At 45.7% G+C, this 22,363-nt stretch overlaps 1 protein-coding gene across 1 annotated transcript; it reads left to right on the top strand.

Moving 5' to 3' along the window:
- The first annotated feature begins 5,706 nt into the window (after window positions 1–5,706).
- On the top strand, window positions 5,707–18,164 carry LOC100598111 (cytochrome c oxidase assembly factor 7). The gene is made up of 3 exons (XM_003264417.4): window positions 5,707–5,846; window positions 11,220–11,360; window positions 16,876–18,164. The coding sequence occupies exons 1-3, from the start codon at window positions 5,741–5,743 to the stop codon at window positions 17,322–17,324; spliced, it is 696 nt and encodes a 231-aa protein (XP_003264465.1). The 5' UTR covers window positions 5,707–5,740; the 3' UTR covers window positions 17,325–18,164.
- Window positions 18,165–22,363: the final 4,199 nt, after the last annotated feature.

Here is a 22,363-nt window from a genome sequence, read left to right as displayed (position 1 = left end):
GCTGCCTACCCTGGGACAAGCCCCTTTCCTCTCTGGACCTTGGTCCTTTTCCCTGTAACGCGGGGGCCTGTCCAGCTTAAAGCACAGCCCGGGAGCCTCAGAGACAGGCAGGAAGTCAAGGTTGCAATGATTCGGGTTTCCGAAAGCCTTGCGCTTGCCCTAGGCCCGACAGGTCACGTGGGGACTACGTGATGTGCAATCGCCGCTGTTGAAACAAGAGCTTGTGCAGGGCTGGCAGCTGTCACAGCCTTTCCTTTGTTTTGGGGGGATGGGGAGTGATGAGGTGAGGAAGGGCTGCAGACTCTACGGGCACGGGCTTGAGGGGGTTGACTGGCCACAGCAGGAAGGGCAGGGCGTCTCCACGGCTAACCCACACAATGCTGAGAGTCCCGAGGGGATCTGCAGAGGACGGAGAGCTGGGCAGCCCCCGGGCAACCCACCTGGAACCTCCCTCAGCTGCACCAGCCACTGAGAAAGATCGGGTCCGTTTAGACATGAGCACCAATCTCAGGCCTCCAAAGTGACCTCACAGCAAACGTGATTGGTCCGGTCTCTCTCGCGGGGCGGCTCCTCTTACCAACGTGTAACCCTTCGGGAGAGGTTTAGCGGGCTGTGTGACCTGGTGGAAATCACTTTACTTATCTGGACCTCCTTTATTAAAAGGAGGTATTAAGACCTACCCTGAGGCCGGGCGCGGTGGCTCACGCCTGTAATCCCAACACTTTGGGAGGCCGAGGTGAGTGGATCACCTGAGGTCAGGAGTTCGAGACCAGCCTAGCCAACACGGTGAAACCCCATCTCTGCTAAAAATACAAAAATTAGGTGGGCGTGGTGGTGGGCGCCTGTAGTCCCAGCTACTCGGGAAGCTGAGGCAGGAGAATCCTTGAACCCAGGAAGCAGAGGTTGCAGTGAGCCAAGATCTCGCCACTGCACTCCAGCCTAGGTGACAGAGACTCTGTCTCAAAAAAAAAAAAAAAAAAAAAAAAAAAGGGGCCGGGCGCTGTGGCTCACGCCTGTAATCCCAACACTTTGGGAGGCCAAGAATGGATAATCTTTCTAACAAATGGTGCTGCAGTAATTACAAACCCACATGCAATAAAGTGAACCTCAACTGTTATCTCATACTTTATGCAAAAATTAATCTGAAATGGATCATAGGCTTTCTAAATATAAGATTTATCTTTTTTGTTTGTTTGTTTGTTTTCTTTTTTGGGAGAACGGGGTCTCGCTATATTGCCCAGGCAGGTCTCAAACTCCTGGGCTCAAGCTATCCTCCTGCCTCTTGCCTCCCTGAGAGCTGGGATTACAGGCGTGAGCCACCGCGCCCAGCCTAAATATAAGATTTAAACCATAAAATTTCTACAAGAAAATATAGGATAAAATCTTAGTGACTTTGGGTTTGGCAAAGACTTCTTGAATATGAAAGAAAAAGCACAAACTATTAACAAGAGGAAAAAAATCAATAAACTAGACACACCATTAAAATGAAAAACTTTTGGTTTTGAAAGACACTGTTATAAAAACAAAAAAGGCAGGCAAAACTGGGAGAAAATATATGAAAAACTTCTGATAAAGGACTTGAATATATAAAGAACTCTTAGAATGCAATAATAAAAAACAATCCAATGAAAAGGGGGCGAAAGATTTTAACAAACATGTCATCAAAGATACACGGATGGCAAATAAGCACATGAAAAGACGCCAACATTATTGGTCACTCAAAAAAATACAAACTAAACCCATGATAAGATACTGTTATACTCACTATAATGGCTAAAATTTTAAAAGACTGACCACACATCAAATGATGGTGAGGATGTAGGGCAACTAGAACTGTCAAACACTGCTGGTAAGAATGTAATGGTAGAAACACTTTAGAAAACAGTTTGGGCATTTCTTAAAGTTAGATATATACCTACCATATGATCTAGCCATTCCACTCCTAGGTATGAACCCAAAAAATGGAAATGAATGCCCATACAAAGACTTGTACACAAATATTCACAGCAGCTTTATTTGTAAGCCAAAAACTGAAAACCCAAATAGATAAACAAATTGTGATATATCTACATCATGAAATATCATTCACTAACAAAAAGAATGAACTATTAATACATGTGGTAACATGGATGAATCTCAAAATAATTATGCTGAATCGAAGAAACTATAAAAAAGAAACAGTAGTTACTGTATGATTCTATTTAGATAATATTCTACAAAATGCAACCCATCTGCAGTGACAGAAAGCAGATTAATGGTTGCTGGGGAGGGAATGAAGTACAAAGGCACATGAGGAAACTTTGAGGTGATGAATATGCTCATTATCTTGATTGTGATAATGGTTTACAGGTGTATACATAGGCAGAAACTCATAATTGTTACTTTAAAGTTATGTGCAGTTTCCTGTATGTCAATTAGACCTTCATTTAATGTTTCTTATAGCTTTAAGAAAAACCTGGGTCAAAAGAGCAAAAGTCAGTGATATTCTAAGTTCCATTAAAGAAAACCAAATTATTTGGAATGATAATCCCTCTTCTTAATTCAATCAACAATACTTGGGCACCTAATATTGCTGGGCACAATCAAGACACTGTGATTATAACAAGAATGAGCTACGACCACATGGACGATGTCAAATTGAAGCAGAGAACTTAAGAAGGCAAGCCAAAAAAAATACAGGGGAAAAGCACTCTAGGGCAGAGGCAACAGTAAGTTCAAATGGATCACGAGGTCAGGAGTTCGAGACCAGCCTGGCCAATATGGTGAAACCCCATCTCTACTAAAAATACAAAAATTAGGTGGGCACGGTGGTGGGCGCCTGTAATCCCAGCTATTCGGGAGGCCGAGGCAGGAGAATTGCTTGAAACCGTAAGGCGGAGGTTGTGGTGAGCCAAAATCGCGCCACTGCACTCTAGCCTGGATGAAAGAGCAAAACAAAAAAAAGTGACCTCTTACTTGGTTCAGCCTTTCGTCACCAACTAACTCTCTTGTGCCCTCTACCGCTCAGGTGATCTCATTTCAATGCAGTTCAACTCATAAAATAAAGGGAAACATTCCCAGATTTCAGTAATCGACATCACCCTGCTGTATTCTATCATCGAGCCCTATTCTATTCTTGGCCCTGTGACCAGCATACAGGACACAGAGGTCACAGTCTGGTGGGGGACACAGACTTTCACGCCATTTTGGAATGACAAGAAACATTCCTGGAACAGGAATGACTTTGAGCCAGGCGCTCTGCCAAGCACATTGCATACATGAACTTGTAGTCCTTCTGACAGCCATTACAAATGGATCTGCATTTACAGAAGAGGATTCAGACTCACAACCATGATTGGTTTAAGGTCACAATTTAATAAACATGGAACATGGATTCTGAACTAAGATCTGTCCCCACTCCAAAGCCAGTTCTTTCTTTCCTACTACACTATACCAGAATAAACCAAGTGGTGTGGAACACCAAAATGGGAGCATCTAAATCTAATTTGAATGTGTGTAGTTGTTGTGTCTGGGAAGACTTTACATAGGAGAGTATTTCCGATTTGTGTCAAAAAGGGTGGTCCAGGCATCAAGAGCAGAGATAAACAGGGACACAAACTTGGGATCTATTCAGAGAACAGAAGGTTGGTGGGATGTGGGGGAAGAGAGGCAGAATATAAGGCTAGAATCAGATTGCACAGGGTCTTGAAGGCCATCCTAAAGAAGATGACCTCAAACCAAAGTTCAAGGATTCCCATCCTAGGCCATGTGTACTGAGGAGTCCCCTAAGGTGATCAGGGTATAAGAAACCACAGGTAAATGTGGTATATTGCCTGGAATGTCAATTTTACTCAAAGGCTTGGTGGGGGAAGGCAATCTTCTGTTATCCTATGAAAGATGTATTATGGGGAATTGAATGTAAAATCATATGAATTTAAAAAATAAAACTGGGATTTCAGACATTATTGGCTGCCTTCCAATAAATAAGTGGTTGGAAACAGTCCATTCTTTGCTGCCATTGGGGATAGCTTAATAATGGAGCCATTTGGAAAGCATTGTTATAGGCGATGGGAAGCCATGGATTTAGCTCCATTGAGAATTCAAAACTAGGGCTGGATAGGATTCAAAGATGAATGGGAAGTCAGCCGGGTGTGATGGCTCACGCCTGTAATCCCAGCACTTTGGGAGGCCGAGGCCAGCAGACCACCTGAGGTTAGGAGTTCAAGACCAGCCTGGCCAATATGGTGAAACCCTGTCTCTACTAAAAATACAAAAAAAATTAGCCGGGCGTGGTGGTGGGCACCTGTAAGCCCAGCTACTTGGGAGGCTGAGGCACGAGAATCGCTTGAACCTGGGAGGCGGAGGTGGCAGTAAGCTGAGACCACGCTATTGCACTTCAGCCTGGGCAACAAGAACGAAACTCCGTCTCAAAAAAAAAAAAAAAAAAAAAAAAAAAAAAAAAAAAAAAAAAAGATGAATAGGAAGTGGCTATCTTAGGAGAACTTTCCATCTAGGCTTTATGGAACTGATGATTCTTAGCAGGAAAACAAAGCAAAATGTAGGTAAACTTCCTCTCCTCTTCCCCATCTCCTTGACATGTTCCTTTTCTACTTCATTCATTCTTTTTCGCTCTTGTCGCCCAGGCTGGAATGCAATGGCACAATTTCAGCTCACTGCAACCTCCACCTCCCAGGTTAAAGCAATTCTCCTGCCTGAGCCTCCCGAAGAGCTAGGATTACAGGTGTGTGCCCTGTAATTTTGTATTTTTAGTAGAGAACGCTGCTAATTTTGTATTTTTAGTAGAGACAGAGTTTCACCAGGTTGGCCAGGCTGGTCTCGAACTCTTGACCTCAGGTGATCCACCCGCCTCGGCCTCCCAAAGTGCTAGGACTACAGGCGTGAACCACCGTGCCTGGCCTCATTCATTCTTTTATTAAAAAAAAAAAATTATTGCATACCAACTCCCTCACTGTGTGACCTTGGACAAATTACTTAATTTCTCTGTACTTTAGTTTTCTTATCTGTAGAATGGGGATAATAATAATATCTGCCCCACAGTGTCACTGTGAGTGTAAGTTTACAGTGACATGATATATAATGAGAATTAAATGAGTTAATTCATATAAAGCATTTAGAGCCTGGAACAAATTTCAGCACTGTTTGAGTACTAGATGTTATAACAGTGGCATTGCTACACCCTTCACTGCTACTGTGTTCCAGTCAACATCTCCCATAGCCATTCATTGCTTAGGTAATTCATGTTGGTGGCCAAGACAGGTCTGGGAAGAAGAGAGATGAATCAGACTGCTCACTGCACTTTGTCCAGCTACACCTGGCACATATAGAAGGTCCTCTAAATGCTTGCTGAATGGATAAGCGAATGTCTTCCTATTGAACTCCAAGTTCTTTGAAGGCAGGGACCATATTCCTAGCTGTCATATCCCTAGAACAATGCACTGGTGAGGCACACAGTAGGCGCTTAGGGATTATACATAAATAAATGACTGCAGGTGGAAAATCACAAAGGCTACAAAGCAAGCATGGATAAGGTGCTGCAGAAAGACCGCCCCCAGTTTCAGGAAGGGGGTTAGCCTTAGAAGCGTGGCTGCCAGCGTCCTCAACGGCGCGAGGGCTGCTGGGAAGCGCAGGCTCGCCTGGCTCGCCCCGGGATCCCGGGAGAGCGCCGCGGACGGCGTCAGCCCCACGCCCCGCCCCGCTCCCTCCGCCGGCTCACGTGACCGTCTCTGGGCCAGCGCGAACCATGGCCGGCATGGTGGACTTCCAGGATGAGGAGCAGGTGAAGTCCTTTTTGGAGAACATGGAGGTGGAGTGCAACTACCAGTGCTATCACGAGAAGGACCCGGACGGTGAGCGGCTCCAGCGCAGCCCGGCGACGCGTCGGGGAGGGGCGTGCCCGGAGAGGTCTGGTCTGCGACCTCTGAGAGGCTGGAGAAGGAATCACGTGGCGGGCGGGGGACGGGGTCTGTGGATCGCGGTGACCGCGTGTGTTGGGAAGGGCGATGTGTCCCGGGAAGACCGAGTCTGGAGGCCGGGGCGGGTAGGAAGAGACGTGCTGGGGCTTTTGGGTTAGGGACTGGGCATCCATCGGTGAACAGATAGAAACTCCCTGCCCTCGTGGAGCTTCTAAGCTAGGGCGGGAAGTCGGGCAGTAAGCCTCAGGTAATTCATAAAATCGTGTTCGAAAGTAGTACGTACCGGCCGGGCGCGGTGGCTCACGCCTATAATCCCAGCACTTTGGGAGGCTGAGGCGGGTGGATCATGAGGTCAGGAGATCGAAACCATCCTGGCTAACACGGTGAAACCCCGTCTCTACTAAAAATACAAAAAATTAGCCGGGTGTGGTGGCGGGCGCCTGTAGTCCCAGCTACTCGGGAGCCTGAGGCAGGAGAGCGGCGGGAACCCGGGAGGCGGAGCTTGCAGTGAGCGGAGATCGCGCCACTGCTCTCCAGCCTGGGCGACAGAGCGAGACTCCGTCTCTAAATAAATAAATAAATAAAATAAAATAAAAAGAAAGTAAGTAAGTGCCCTGGAAAAAGGACTGGGTGAAGGGTATCAGGAGGACAGGAGGGCAGTTTTAAATTGAGTGATCAGGGAACTGAGAAAGTGGCAATTGAATAAAGCCTTGAAGAAGGTAAGGGAGTGAACCATGCAGATCTTACCATAGGTAACAGCTGGCGAAGAGGCCCTGAAGCACAGTTGTGTCCCGTGTGTTGTGTGAACACTGAATTGACTTGAGAGTATAGGTGGATGGTGGTGACCAGTAGGGGTCCACCCAGAGCAGCTAATAATACCTTTGGGTGGTTTTCTTCTTCTTGCTTTATTTTTATTTTTTATATTTTCTTTCTTTTTTGAGATAATATCTCACTATGTTGTCCAGGCTGGTCTCAAGTGATCCTCCCGCCTTTGATTACAGGCATGAACCACTGCGCACTGCCTACTTTTTAATTTTTTTGTTTTTTTGAGACTGAGTCTCACTCTGTCACCCAGGCTGGAGTACAGTGGCTCGATCTCAGCTCACTGCAACCTCTACCTCCTGGGTTAAAGCAATTCTCCTGCCTCAGCCTCCCGAGTAGCTGGGATTACAGGTGCTCACTGCCACGCCCTGCTAATTTTTGTATTTTAGTAGAGACAGGGTTTCACCATGTTGGCCAGGCTGGTCTCGAACTCCTGACCTCAAGCAATCCATCTGCCTTGGCCTCCCAAAGTGCTGGGATTACAGGTGTGAGCCACTGTGCCCAGCCTTTTTTTTTTTTTCTTTCAAATAAAGGTCTGGTGTGGTGGCACAAGCCTGTAATCCCAGCTCTTTGGGAGGCTGAGGTGAGGCGGGAGCATCACTTGAGGCCAGGAGTTCAAGACCAGCCTGGGCAACATGATGAAACCCTGTCGCTACTAAAAAAAAAAAAAAAAAAAAAAAAGATAAAAAGTGGTACTGGCCCTACCTTCTAATAGCTTGCAGTTTAGTCAGTTTAGTTTGCAGAAATGACGTAGCTATTCCTCGAAGCTAATCCATAACATAGACCATAACATAACCATATACATATCATAACATAGTCATGACACAGAGTTGCTCTGCAGTATGACGGCTTAAAAAGAACCTGGGGTTGGGCCGGGCACAGTGGCTCACACCTGTAATCCCAGCACTTTGGGAGGCTGAGGTGGGCAGATCACCTGAGGACCGGAGTTTAAGACCAGCCTGACCAATATGATGAAACTCTGTCTCTACTAAAAATACAAAAATTAGCCGGACATGGTGGCATGCACCTGTAATCCCAGCTACTCGGGAGGCTGAGACAGGAGAATTGCTTGAACCCGGGAGGCAGAAGTTGCAGTGAGCCGAGATCGCACCATTGCACTCCAGCCTGGGCAACAAGAGCGAAACAACGTCTCAAAAAAAAAAAAAAAAAAAGAGAACCTGGGGTTGTTCTTTGAGAGCTGGTCCATGTCCTAAGTATAGAAAGAACTTAGAGGAATTAGTGTCACTAAGGAACAGGGTGGTTAGGGAAGACTTTGAGGGGAGGTCTGGAGGGCTGGGCAAGTGTTGATTAAATGGAGGAGAGTGTGGGCAGAAAGTGCTATCTTTTGGAAGGTTGAAGTCAGGATGTAGTACGTTTGCAGCGGGAGTCTGGGCCACAGTATGTCAGGGCTTGAATGCCAGGGTAAGGAATATAGACTTTGCTCTGTAGGCAATGGAGAGCAAAACATGTCTGAGAAGCAAGTTCTTGGAATCGGGAAGGGTGGATATATGAAAAGGACTGGCTGCAGTACTTTAGGAGACCTGAGAAGAGGCCATAGTTACTGTAGCAACTGGTGTAGTAGTTTCCTTGCATGTCACGCTCTCTTACCTGGATAACTGAAGTCACCTTCTAACCTGTCCCTCTCTTTGCACTTTACTCCCTTAAAATCCATTTCTACTCACAGATAAACTGATATTTTAATTTTAATTTTGTTATATTAAATATTAGATTTAAAATAACATTTCTTATCAATGCCCAATTATATGCCCTCACATACTTAAATTCCTCCATACTCACCCAGGCATATATGAACATATATACCAGAGTAACGTTTTTGTTGGGGGGTGGGGTTGTTTGTTTGGTTTTGGTGGCTTTTTGGTTGTTTGTTTTCTGAGACAGGGTCTTACTCCGTCGTCCAGGCTGGAGTGCAGTGGCGCAATTTCAGCTCACTGCAACCTCTGCCTCCCAGGTTCAAGTACTTCTCCTGCCCCAGCCTCCCAGGTAGCTGGGATTACAGGCGTGTGCCACCACACCTGGCTTTTTTTTTTTTTTCCTGAGACTGAGTCTTGCTCTGTTGCCCAGGCTTGAGTACAGTGGCACAATATCAGCTCACTGCAACCTCCGCCTCCCGGGTTCAAGTGATTCTCCTGCCTCAGCCTCCCAAGTAGCTGGAATTACAAGCATGCACCACCAAGCCTGGCTAATTTTTGTATTTTTAGTAGAGACGGGATTTCACCATGTTAGCCAGGCTGGTCTCGAACTCCTGACCTCAAGTGATCTACCCGCCTTGGCCTCCCAAAGTGTTGGGATTACAGGCATGAGCCACCACACCTGGCCTGAATCATATTACTTATTTTCTTAAAACCCTCCAGTGGTTTACGGTTTCAGGTGGAAAATGTCATAAGTCCATCCTATGTTTCACAAGGCCTGTGGTCTGGTCCCTACCTTCCTTCTTCATTTCCTGACCCTCCTACTTGGTTCAGCCATGTTGTACCTTATTCGTGCCAAATTTATTCTCTCTTTCAGGTCTTTGTATTTACTGTTCCTTGTGCCAGGACTTTGTGCCCCTGCCCATTTTGTTGTCTTTTAATTTCATTTTTTATTTTTTATTTCTAAGTTTTTTCCAAATCCCTGCCCCACTCCCATTTCATTGTCTTTAAATAGCTAGTGCTTTCTTCTTATTGAGGTCACAGTCCTTGGTGAGCCCCCTCCCCAGTGGCTCAGTCTTTGTTAGCCATTCACCCAAAGTTGACAGCAAACAGTTATCCTGTTTTATTTCAGTCATAGCATTTATTTATTTATTTATTTGTATAAATTTAAGGGGTACAAGTGCAGTTTTGTTACATGGATATATTGCCTGGTTGTGAAGTCTGGGCTTTTTTTTTTTTTTTTTTTTGAGATGGAGTTTCGCTCTTGTTGCCCAGGCTGGAGTGCAGTGGTCGCCATCTCGGCTCACCACAATCTCCGCCTCCCGAGTTGAAGTGATTCTCTGCCTCAGCCTCCCGAGTAGCTGGGATTATAGGCATGAGCCACCATGCCTGGCTAATATTTTTGTATTTTTAGTAGAGACGGGGTTTCTGCATGTTGGTCAGGCTGGTCTAGAACTCCCGACCTCAGGTGATCTGCCTGCCTCAGCCTCCCAAATTCTGGGGAAGTCTGGGCTTTTAATGTAACCATCACCCAAATAATGCACTTGTACCCGTTAGGTAATTTCTTATCCCTCACCATCCTCCCACCCTTTCCAATCTCCAGTGTCTATTATTCCACACTTCCTATGTCCATGTGTACACAGTATTTAGCTCCTACATATAAGTGAGGACATGCAGTATTTCACTTCCTGTTTCTGAGTTGTTATAATATTTATTACTGTTTGAATAAATTTTGTTCATTTATTTACTTATTGTATTTCCTCCCCTAGAATGTAAATTTTAGGAGGGCAAATGAGTATATTCTCAGCATCTATAACCATGTCTGGTATATAGATGCATAGAGATGCTCAAGTATTTGTTGAACGAAAATGAATGAGAGATATATGTTGTCACTGGGGGTGAAGAAGAGGGGAGAGAGATTAAGGAGAGAGGTTTACTGGGACTGGGAGACTGCCAAGCAAGTTGAGCCTATTTCCATAGAAGCTGCCATCTCTACTCTTCCTGTTTGGCTTTCATGTTCCTACCCTGGCTGAGGAGTAAGATATAGTCATCACGGCACCCTTTTCTTTTTCTTTCTTTCTTTCTTTTTTTTTTTTAAGACAGAGTCTCGCTCTGTCACCCAGGCTGGAGTGCAGTGGCGTGAGCTCGGCTCACTGCAACCTCCGCCCCCTGGGTTCAAGCGATTCTCCTGCCTTAGCCTCCCAGGTAGCTGGGATTACAGGTGTGCACCACCACACCTGGCTAATTTTTTTAATATTTTTCCACTCCTGGCTAGTTTTTTTGTATTTTTAGCAGAGACAGGGTTTCATCCTGTCCAGGCTGGTCTTGAACTGCAGACCTCAAGTGATCCTCCTGCCTCAGCCTCCCCAAGTGCTGGGATTACAGGCATGAGCTACTGAGCCTGGCCCGGCACCCTTTTGTTGCTGCTACAAAGACTAGCCTATGAGCCTTTTAGGTTTTCACTGTTTTTACCATTGAACTTCATGAGAGTTTCCAAAACTAGCAAAGTTTCAATCATGGAAGTCAGTGGGTATTTGGACGTGGCTGACAGGGAGCAGAAGGGCTGGTGAGTGGTGGAGCCAGTGCAGGGGCTGAGGTCTCCCCAGGCCATACATTGCTCAGTCCATGGCTATGGGGAGACAATGCCATTTGTAGGAATGGCTAAACACCACCTACATTCTTTGTGGTAAGGTCAACTTGCCACACCTCAGGAGGACAGGGGCTATCTTAAAAGACATAGCCTGGCCTGCCACACCTGGGCACCCCCTACCCCCAAACCCCCACTGTGAAGCAGCAGCCCCAGACATGAAGAACAGCCCTTGCCCTCTCCTCGCAGGTTGCTATCGGCTGGTGGACTATTTGGAAGGGATCCGGAAGAATTTTGATGAGGCTGCCAAAGTGTTGAAGTTTAACTGCGAAGAGAACCAGCACAGCGATAGCTGCTACAAACTGGGGGCCTACTACGTGACTGGAAAAGGTAAGGAGGGCCCGCTTTTTGGGTCCTTGTCATTGATAGCAGTGCTGGCCTCACACCTGAGCCCCATGATAAGCTCTTGCAGAAGGGTCTCGCAGGCATTGGGAAAGTGCATTGTAGGAAGATGGAGAGGTAGGAGTTCAGCAGAGTGATGGGGGGAAGACCACAGCCTTTCAAGTTAGGTAAACCTTAGGGAATGCTATTTGCAAGTAGTTGGACCTGGAGCCAATCACTTCAACTCTGTGCCTCAGTTACATCACCTGTAAATTGGAGGGAAATAGTACTTGCTTTGTAGGGTCGTGAGGATTAAATAGGATAGTATAGGAAAAGGCGTCAGCATGTGTCCGGCACAGAGTAAGGGGTCAGTAATTATTAATTGTCTTCCTTCTGTCTTTTCTCCTTGTACTCTAATTGTAGTTATCACTGGCATAGTGTTTACATCCTCTATGGCTAAATAACAAATCACCTTAATAGTTTCTGTGGGTCAAGAATTCGGGAGTGGTTTAGTGGGGGTACCTCAGGGTATCTCATGAGGTTATAGTCAAGACATTGGCCAGGGAGCCAGGGCTGTAGTCATTGGAAGGCTTGACTGAAGTTGGAGTTTCCAATTCTAAGATGACTCACTCTGATGGCTGGTAGCAGAGGCCTCTAGTTCCTTACCAGCTGTTATTGGGAGAGCTCAGATTGTCATGACATGGTTCTCTCCATGGGCTGCTTGAGTGTCCTCATGACATGGCGTCTGGCTTCCCCCAGAGTGAATAATTTAAAGGAGAGAACAAGGTAGAATCCACAGTGTCTTCTATAACCTATCTTTGGAAGTCACACGCTTTTCATTTCTATCACATATTTATTAGATGTAGCCTACACTAAGGGAAAGGACTTAAATTCCACTTCTTGAAGAGGAAGGAATATTAAAGAACTTATGGACATATTTAAAACCACCACAGGCCAGGCGTGGTGGCTCACACCTGTAATCCCAGCACTTTGGGAGGCCAAGGCGGGTGGATCACGAGGTCAGGAGTTCAAGACCAGCCTGACCAACACGGTGAAACCCCGTCTCTACTAAAAATACAAAAAAAAATTAGCTCGGCATGGTGGCACACACCTGTAATCCCAGCTACTCAGGAGGCTGAGGCAGGAGAATCACTTGAACCCTGGAGGCAGAGGTTGCAGTGAGCTGAGATCATACCACTGCACTCCAGCCTGGGCAACAGAGCAAGACTCTGTCTCATACACACACACACAAAAAAACCAACACAAATAGGTAATAGGACCTTTGACAGGCAGCTTTTTTGTTGTTGTTCTGTTTCTCAGACTGGAGTACAGTGATAAAACCATAACTCACTGCAGCCTTGAGCTCCTGGGCTCAAGCAATCCTCCTGCCTCAGCCTCCCCCAGTAGCTGGAACTACAGGCACGTGCTCCCATGCTTGGCTAATTTTTTATTTTTTGTAGAGACAGGATCTCACTATGTTGCCAGGCTGGTCTCAAACTCCTGGCCTCAAGCAATCCTTGCACCTTGGCCTCCCAAAGTGCTAGCGTAAGGTGTGAGCCACTGCACCTGGCCAAGGACATCTTTTTTTTCTTTTTTTGAGACAGGGTCCCACTCTGTCGCCCAGGCTGGTGTGCAATGGCATGATCTCGGCTCACCGCAACCCCCTGGTTTAAGTGATTCTTCTGCCCCAACCTTCTGAGTAGCTGGGATTACAGGGGCGTGTGCCACTACCACCCAGCTAATTTTTGTATTTTTAGTAGAGATGGGGTTTTGCCATGTTAGCCAGGCTGGTCTTGAACTAACCTCAAATGATCCACCCGCCTCGGCCTCCCAAAATGCTGGGGTTACAGGTGTGAGCCACCGCGCCTGGCCCCATTTTAATTTTTTAAACTAAATTTTAGGCCAGGTGCAGTGGCTCACTTGGGCCCAGGAGGTGGAGGCTGCAGTGAGCTGAGATTGCTTCACTGCATTCCAGCCTCGGCCACAGAGCAAGATGCTGTCTCTAAATAAATAGATAAATATAAATAAATGAAAATAAAAATGATTCTAACCTTTTAATATTTTTTCTAAACTCTTGATAGCCCCAGTGGCTCATTTAGGAAATGTCACTGTGGGCTAAAAATATTAATTTGTAGGTCAGCAGTTTCCTTAGTTTCACTTCAGTTTGGTTTTCTTCTGATAAATTCAAGTAAAATCAAAGTTAAATATTTTACTTACAATAGCATCTGTGATCCAATTTTTCCAAACACTTCTATCTAGTATCCATTCAACCAGCCAGCATTTAATCTGAACACATGCTACAAAGATGACTGGAATGGTGTTCACTTAATGATAATGATGGTTATTTCTAGGTGGATTTGGATGGTTACTTAAAAGAATAATGTTAAAATGTTTATATTTTTTGAGATTGAGTAATGGTACATGGGGATTTGAAGTTTTGCACACATACAAACAACTAAAAAAAGTGAGCCCTGCCACCACTTCTACTTAAAATTATTTGTTAGTGATTTCCCATTGTTTTAAAGATTAAATTCAGGGGTCCTTAATGTGACCCTGCATGATCTGGTCCCCGCTTGCCTACCTTGCACTATACTTTTCCTCCATGGTCTTTTCACACTTAAAATTATCTTTTTTTTTTTTTTTTTTTTTTTTTTTTTCGTGAGACAGGGTCTCTCTCCATTGCTGAGGCTGAGTGCACCGGCTCAATCATAGCACACAGCAGCCTTGACCTTCTGGGCTCAAGCGATCCTCCCACCTCAGCCTCCCGAGGAGCTGAGCTATTTTTGATTTTTTTGTAGATTTGCCTAGGCTAGTCACAAACTCCTTGATGCAAGTGATCCTCCTGCTTGGCCTACCAAAGTGCTGAGATTACAGGTCTGAGCCACCATGCCCAGCGAAAATCATACATTTATTTGTATTGTTATTTATTTATTTAGAGGTGAGGTCTTGCACTCTTGCTCAGGCTAGAGTGCAGCTGTCAAAACTTCCAGGCTCAAGCAGTCCTCTTGCCTCAGCCTCTCCAGTAGCTGGGACTACAGGCCCATGCCCCCATGCCTGGCTAATTTTAAATTTTTTATAGAGACAGAGTCTCACTATGTTGCCCAGGCTGATCTTGAACTCCTGGCCTCCTGAGGTCCTCCTGCCTGGGCCTCTCAAAGTGCTGGGATTACTGGCCACCGTGCCTGGCCTGTATGGTTATTTCATGTCTGTCTCATTAGCCCACAAGACAGGTCTCATTAGGCCTCAAAAGCAGGACAGTGTCGTTTGTTCCCCAGGACCTAGCACAGCAATTGGCAACTATTCAGTATTCAGTTGTCCCTCAGTATCTTTGGGAAATTTGTTCCAGGACCCTCACTCCATTCTGCCACAGATAATGAAGTCTGATGATGCTCAAGTCCATTATATAAAAATGGCATAGTATTTGCATATAACCCTACCCATATTCTCCTGTGTATTTTGTTTTATTTTTTGTTTATTTGTTTGTTTGTTTTGAGATGGCGTCTTGCTCAGTCGCCCAGGCTGGACTGCAATGGCACAATCTCAGCTCACTACAACCTCCACCTCCTGGGTTCAAGCAGTTTTCCTGCCTCAGCCTCCTAAGTAGCTGGGATCACAGGCACCCACCATCATGCCCAGCTAATTTTTTTTTTTTTTTCGAAACAGAGTTGTGCTCTGTCATCTAGGCTGGAGTGCAATGGCGCGATCTCCGCTCACTGCAAGCTCCGCCTCTGGGGTTCATGCCATTCTTCTGCCTCAGCTTCCCGAGTAGCTGGCATTACATGCCCCTGCCACCATGCCCAGCTCATTTTTTTGTATTTTTAGTAGAGACAGGGTTTCACCATGTTGGCCAGGCTGGTCTCGAACTCCTGACCTCGTGATCCACCTGCCTCGGCCTCCCAAAGTGCTGGGATTACAGGCGTAAACCACTGCGTCCAGCCTAATTTTTGTATTTTTGTACAGATGGGATTTCGCCATGTTGGCCAGGCTGGTCTTGAACCTCCTGATCTCAGGTGATCCGCCCACCTCGGCCTCCCAAAGTGCTGGGATTACAGGCGTGAGTCACCGCATCTGGCCTCCTGAGTATTTTAAATCAATTACTTAGAATAGGGGTGTTCAATCTTTTTGCTTCCCTGGGCCACACTGGAAGAAGAAGAATTGTCTTGGGCCATATATAAAATACAGTAACAATAGCTGATGAGCTTAAAAAAAAAATCCCAAAAAATCTCATAGGCCAGGTGCGGTGGCTCACGCCTGTAATCCCAGCATTTTGGGAGGCTGAGGCGGGTGGATCACGAGGTCAGGAGTTCGAGACTAGCCTGAGCAACATAGTGAAACCCCTTCTCTACTGAAAACACAAAAATTAGCCCAGTGTGGTGGCATGCACCTGTAATTCCAGCATTTTGGGAGGCTGAGGCAGGAGAATCGCTTGAACCCTGGAGGCAGAGGTTGCAGTGAGCCGAGATCACGCCACTGTACTCCAGCCTGGGTGACAGAGCAAGACTCCGTCTCAAAAAAAAAAAAATAATAATAATAATAAAAATAATTTCATAATGTTTTAAGAAAGTTTATGAATTTGTGTTAAGCCACTTTCAAAGCCATCCCAGGCCCGTGGGTTGGACAGTCTTGACTTAGACTATCTAATACAATGTAAATACTGAATAAATAATTGTTCTATTTTATATATTTTGTATTTTTTAATTGTATTGTTATTTTTTCCCTAATATTTTTGATGTGTGGTTGGTTGAACCCATGGATATGGAGGGCCCACTGTATGTTTAAATTAATGAACAATTAAGTGCTTGTAATATGCCATGTTCTCACTGTAACCCCATGAGGTAGATATTATTATCATTCCCAATTTTCACCTCCTTTACCTGTTTGAGTTTCCTCATAAGGTATCATTTGAACAAAAGATTCTACGGCTGAGAAAGCTAGGAGTTCTGTGCACTATGCCAGGCTACCTTTCATGCTGCCTGAGCTCATAGCATGGACATTTTTTTTTTTCTTTTTGAGGTAAAGTCTTGCTCTGTCGCCCAGGTTGATCTCGAATTCCTGGCCTCAAGCAATCATCCTGCACAAAGTGCTAGGATTACAGGTGTGAGCCACTGTGCTCAGCCTTAAACTTTATTCAGGAATTGTGGGCCAGGTGTTGTGGCTCACGCCTGTAATTCCAGCAGTTTGGAAGGCCAAGGTGGGAGGATCGCTTGAGTCCCAGAGTTTAAGACTAGCCTAGGCAACATAGTGAGATCCTGTCTCTACAAAAAAATTTAAAAATTAGCCAGGCATAGTGGTTGGGGTGTGTCTGTAGTCCCAGCTACTTGGGGAGGCTGAGATGGGAAGATTGCTTTAGCCTGGGAGGTTGAGGCTGCCATGAGCTGTGATCATGCCAGTGCACTGCAGCCTGGGTAACAGAGCAAGACCCTTTCTCCAAAAAAAAAAAAAAAATTATTCGCTGACTTTGGCCTGAGACATTTAGGTTGTGCCCTGGCTTGGGTCTATTTTTTCCTACTTTCCTTCCCCTCAGGTGGTCTGACCCAGGACCTGAAAGCTGCCGCCAGGTGCTTTTTGATGGCGTGTGAGAAGCCTGGAAAGAAGTCAATAGCAGCATGTCACAACGTTGGCCTCCTGGCACATGATGGACAGGTTAATGAGGATGGCCAGCCTGACCTGGGGAAGGCCAGGGACTACTACACAAGGGCCTGTGATGGTGGCTATACTTCCAGTTGCTTTAACCTCAGTGCCATGTTCCTGCAGGGTGCCCCAGGCTTTCCCAAGGATATGGACCTGGCATGTAAATACTCCATGAAAGCCTGTGACCTGGGTCATATCTGGGCCTGTGCCAATGCCAGTCGCATGTACAAGCTGGGGGATGGTGTTGATAAGGATGAGGCCAAGGCTGAGGTGCTAAAAAATCGAGCCCAGCAGCTACACAAAGAACAGCAGAAAGGTGTCCAACCCTTAACATTTGGGTAATGTGGTCCACCCTCCCTCCCAGGCAACAAACTGCTTGAGGCTGGCAGCTCCTATTTCTGAAGACTGATGCAGCCCTTGAAGGTCAACCTGCTGGAGCAAAAAAACTTGGGACTTGAATCTGTAGCTCCATTTACATGGATCCATTGCCCCAGCTACTGGAGTATAGCCTACAATGTTTATTACAGTCAATATTCCTTCATCTGGGTGTTCTGTGAAGATAGCCATGTTTATGGGGGTCTTAGTTTTCAAACTCTGGCAACTCTGAAAAATAGGAGCAAACTAGAGAGCCCTAGAGATTGGTGGTAGGGAGGGGAGGATAGCAGGAAGTTTGAAAAATTAGCAGCCCCGGGGCCTAAAGGAATCAGCTATCATCATTTTCATCATTCTTATTATTTTGGTTAGGATGGCTTGAAAATCAGAACGTATCTTGGTTTACGTAACTAAGGTCTTAAAGAACTAAGAACAGTTAAATAGTCAAAACGACCACCCTCTGACTTACATAATCATTGGTGTGGGCTTCATTTTGTCTTTAGAGTCACATCTTTCAGTAAATTCACAGAGATCAAGAGGGACATGCAACATACAGCTTAAAGGCTGTTATGCTTCAGGGTTGCTGAAGAAGATGAAACATCAGCCTGCCATCGTCTAGAAGAGACATTGGCAGTTAAAAATTAGCACCTCCAGTGTAGTCACCTGGCACTGCCCATCATGCTGAGGGAGCAGATTCTTCCCAAGGCAGCTTCAGCTAGAGTTTGTAAGCAAGGACTTTGTGACACATTTGTCCCCTGGAACTGAGCCGTTTTAACTGTCCCTGTGAATAAACAATTTTGAGTGACCTACGGTTTGTGCTAATTAGTGTTCTACCAGATTCCAGGTACCGTAGAGAGGATGTTCTTTGTGGTGGTTGTGCCTTTTAAGAACATTTGTGGCCGGGCGCGGTGGCTCACGCCTGTAACCCTAGCACTTTGGGTGGCCAAGGCAGGCGGATCAAGAGGTCAGGAGGTAAAGACCATCCTGGCTAACATGGGGAAACCCCATCTCTACTAAAAAATACAAAAAATTAGCCGGGCATGGTGATGGGCGCCTGTAGTCCCAGCTACTGGGGAGGCTTAGGCAGGAGAATGGTGTGAACCCGGGAGGCGGAGCTTGCAGTGAGCCGAGATCTCGATCTCGCCACTGCACTCCAGCCTGGGCGACAGAGCGAGACTCCGTCTCAAAAAAAAAAAAAAAAAAAAAAAAGAACATTTGTTGTCTCCCCAGCTTGTCACCAGGGGGCGAGCTTGTCATTTCCCTGCTGGTAACAATACCATTCTGTGTCACCATCTACTGTTTTAGGCTTCCGTTTTGCAGCCGTCCTGAAATGAAGGCTTGCTGTGTAAATGAAGGTTTGTGAGCACAGCAGCCAACCTCTCAAGTTGATAGAGGACAGGGACTTCCCCAAGTGCACAGAGGAGATTTCAAAAGACATCAAATTCACTTTTTTAAAATGTAAAGTAGCTTTTGGTATGCTTAAACTAGGTCAGGCCAGGCGTGGTGGCTCATGCCTGTAATTCTAGCATTTTGGGAGGCCAAGGTAGGCAGATCACTTGAGGTCAGGAGTTCGAGATCAGCCTGGCCAACATGAAGAAACCCCTTTCTCTACTAAAAATACAAAAATTAGCTGGGCGTGGTGATGCATACCTGTAATCCCAGCTACTTCGGAAGCTGAGGCAGGAGAATCGCTTGAACCTGGGAGGCAGAGATTGCAGTAAACTGAGATTGTGCCACTGCACTCCAGCCTGGGCAACACAGCAAGACTCTGTCTCAAAAACAAAAGCAAAACTAGGCCAGGTGCAGTGGCTCACGCTTGTAATCCCAGCACTTTGGGGGGCCGAGGCAGGTGGATCATGAGGTCAGGAGTTCGAGAACAGCCTGGCCGACATAGTGAAACCTCATCTCTACTAAAAATACAAAAATTATCTGGGTGTGCTGGTGGGCACCTGTTGTCCCAGCTACTCGGGAGGCTGAGGCAGGAGAATCGCTTGAACCCAGGAGGCAGAGGAGCCAAGACCACCCCATTGCACTCCAGCCAGGTAACAGAGTGAGACTCTGTCTCAAACACACACACACACACACACACACAAAACTGTAGGCCAAAAAACATGAAAATATGTTCAACATCACTAATCAGGGAAATGCAAATCAAAAACCACAATGAACTCTTAAAATTCAACAGTAAGAAAACAACCTGATTAAAAAACAGGCCAAAACCCTTAACATACCTCAGCAAAGAAGATAGACAGGTGGCAAATAAGCATATGAAAAGATGTTCCATATAACATGTCATCAGGAAAATGCAAGTTAGACCAACAGACCACTATACAACTATTAGAATGGCCAAAATCCAAAGCACTGACAGCATGAAATGCTGAGAAAGTTGGAGCAACCAGAACTCTTATTCCTTGCTGGTGGGAACGCAAGATGGCACAGTCACTTTGGAAGACAGTTAAGCAGTTTCTTACAAAAACTAGGCAAGCTCTTACCATGTGATCCAGCAGTCTTGCTCTTTAGTATTTACCTGAAGGAACTGAAAACATGTCCACACAAAAACCAGCACATGGATGTTTATAGAAGCTTTATTTATAATTGCCAAAACTCAAACCAAAATGTCTTTCAGTAGCCAAATGGGTAAATAAATTGTGGTGCATCTAGACATTATTCAGTGCTTAAATCAAGCTATGAAAAATTATGAGTTATCAAGCCATAAAAAGTCACAGAGGAACTTTAAATGAATGCTGCTAAATGAAGCCAGTCTAAAAAGGCTTCATATTAAATGATGCCAACTATATGACACTGGGTTGTATTCTAGAAAAGGCAAAACTATGGAGACAGTAAAAACCAGTGGGTGGGGGAGGGGAGGGAGGAATAATTGGAGCACAGAAGATTTTTAGGGCAGCGAAACTACCCTGTATGATACTATAATGATAGATACCTGTCATTGTACATATGTCCAACCCCCTAAAATGTACAAACAACATCAAGAGTGTTTTTTTTTGTTTTTTGTTTCTCTTGAGACGGAGTCTCGCTCTATCACCCAGGCTGGAGTGCAGTGGCGCAATCTTGGCTCACTGCAAGCTCCGCCTCCCGGGTTCACGCCATTCTCCTGCCTCAGCCTCTCCGAGTAGCTGGGACTACAGGCGCCCGCCACCACGCCCGGCTAATTTTTTGTATTTTTAGTAGAGACGGGGTTTCACCGTGGTCTCAATCTCCTGACCTCGTGATCCGCCCGCCTCGGCCTCCCAAAGTGCTGGGATTATAAGGGTGAGCCACCGCGCCTGGCTAACCAAGAGTGAACCCTAATGTAAACTGTGGACTTTGAGTGATAATGATGTGTCAGTGTAGGTTCATCAATTACTGCAAATGTACCTCTTTGGTGGGAGATGTTGAAAATGGTGGAGACTGGCCAGGCGCAGTGGCTCATGCCTATAATCCCAGCACTTTGGGAGGCCGAGGCAGGCGGATCACGAGGTCAAAAGATCGAGACTATCCTGGCCAACGTGGTGAAACCCCGTCTCTACTAAAAATATAAAAATTAGCTGGGTGTGGTGGCACATGCCTGTAGTCCCAGCTACTTGGGAGGCTGAGGCAGGAGAATCGCTTGAACCTGGGAGGCAGAGGTTGCAGTGAGCTGAGATCATACCACTGCACTCCAGCCTGGCGACAACGCAAGACTCCGTGTCAAAAAAAAAAAAAAGAAAAGAAAATGGTGGAGACTATGCATGTGTGGGGGGCAACAACTATATGGGAAATCTCTGTACCCTCTCAATTTTGCTGTAAACCTAAAATTGCTCTAAAATATAAAGTCTATTAAAACCACAATGATATTGCCTCATATCCCATTAGGATGGCTACTATTAAACACAAAAACAAAGTAAGTGTTGTCAAGGATATAGAGAAATTAGAGCCCTGTGCACTGGTGCAGCTCCCCCAAAATGAAAAACAGAATTGCCGTTTAATCCAGCCATTCCACTTCTGGGTACATATCTGTGTTAGGCCATTCTTGCATTGCTATAAAGAAATACCTGAGACTGGGTAATTTATAAAGAAAAGTTTAATTGGCTCTCGGTTCTGCCGGCTGTACAGAAAGCATGGTGCTGTGCATCCTATTGGCTTCTGGTGAGGCCTCAGAAGCTTACAGTCATGGTGGAAGGCACAGGGGGAGTCAGTGTATCACATGGTGAGAAGGCAAGAGCAGGAGCAAGAGAGCGAGCAAGGGGAGATACCACACACACACACATCTCCTGAGGACAGCACCAAGGGGAAGGTCCTAAACCATTCATGAGAAATCCTCCCCATGATCCAATCACCTCCCACCAAGCTCCACCTCCAACATTGGGGATTACATTTCAACATGAGATTTGGGGGGACAAATATCCAAACTATCAATATCCAAAAGAATTGAAAGCAGGGTCTCCAAGAGGTATCTATATCCATATTCTTAGCAGCACTATTCACAGTAACCAAAGGGTGGAAGGAACCCAAATGCCCATCAGCAGATGAATGAATACACAAAAGGCAGGATGTACATGCAATGGAATATTATTCAGGCTTGAAAAGGAAGGAAATTCTGACACATGCCACACAACATGGCTGAATCTTGAGGACATCATGCTAAGAGAGTCACAAAAAGACATGCTGTATAAGCCAGTCACAAAAAGACATGCTGTATATGAGGCATCTAAACTTGGGTATGAGTTGTACATAAACTCAGAAAAGGAAAGTAAAATGGTGGCTGCCAGGGGCTGGGGTGAGGGGGAAATGAGTTTTTTGTTTTTGTTTTTGTTTTGAGATAGGCTCTTGCTCTGTCGCCAAGGCTGGAGTGCAGGGGCACTATCATAGCTCACTGCAGCCTCTAACTCCTGGGCTCAGGTAATCCTTCCACCTCAGCTTCCCGAGTAGCTGGGACTACAGGTACACACCACCACGCCCAGCTAGTTTTTGTATTTTTTGTAGAGACAAGGTTTTGCCATATTGCCCATGCTGGTCTTAAACTCCTGAGC

The sequence above is a fragment of the Nomascus leucogenys genome, chromosome 9, assembly GCF_006542625.1.
Source record: "Nomascus leucogenys isolate Asia chromosome 9, Asia_NLE_v1, whole genome shotgun sequence".
Taxonomy (NCBI): Eukaryota; Metazoa; Chordata; class Mammalia; order Primates; family Hylobatidae; genus Nomascus; species Nomascus leucogenys.
The sequence above is the reverse complement of the archived record's forward strand: the minus strand, read 5'-3'. Positions and strand labels throughout refer to the sequence as shown.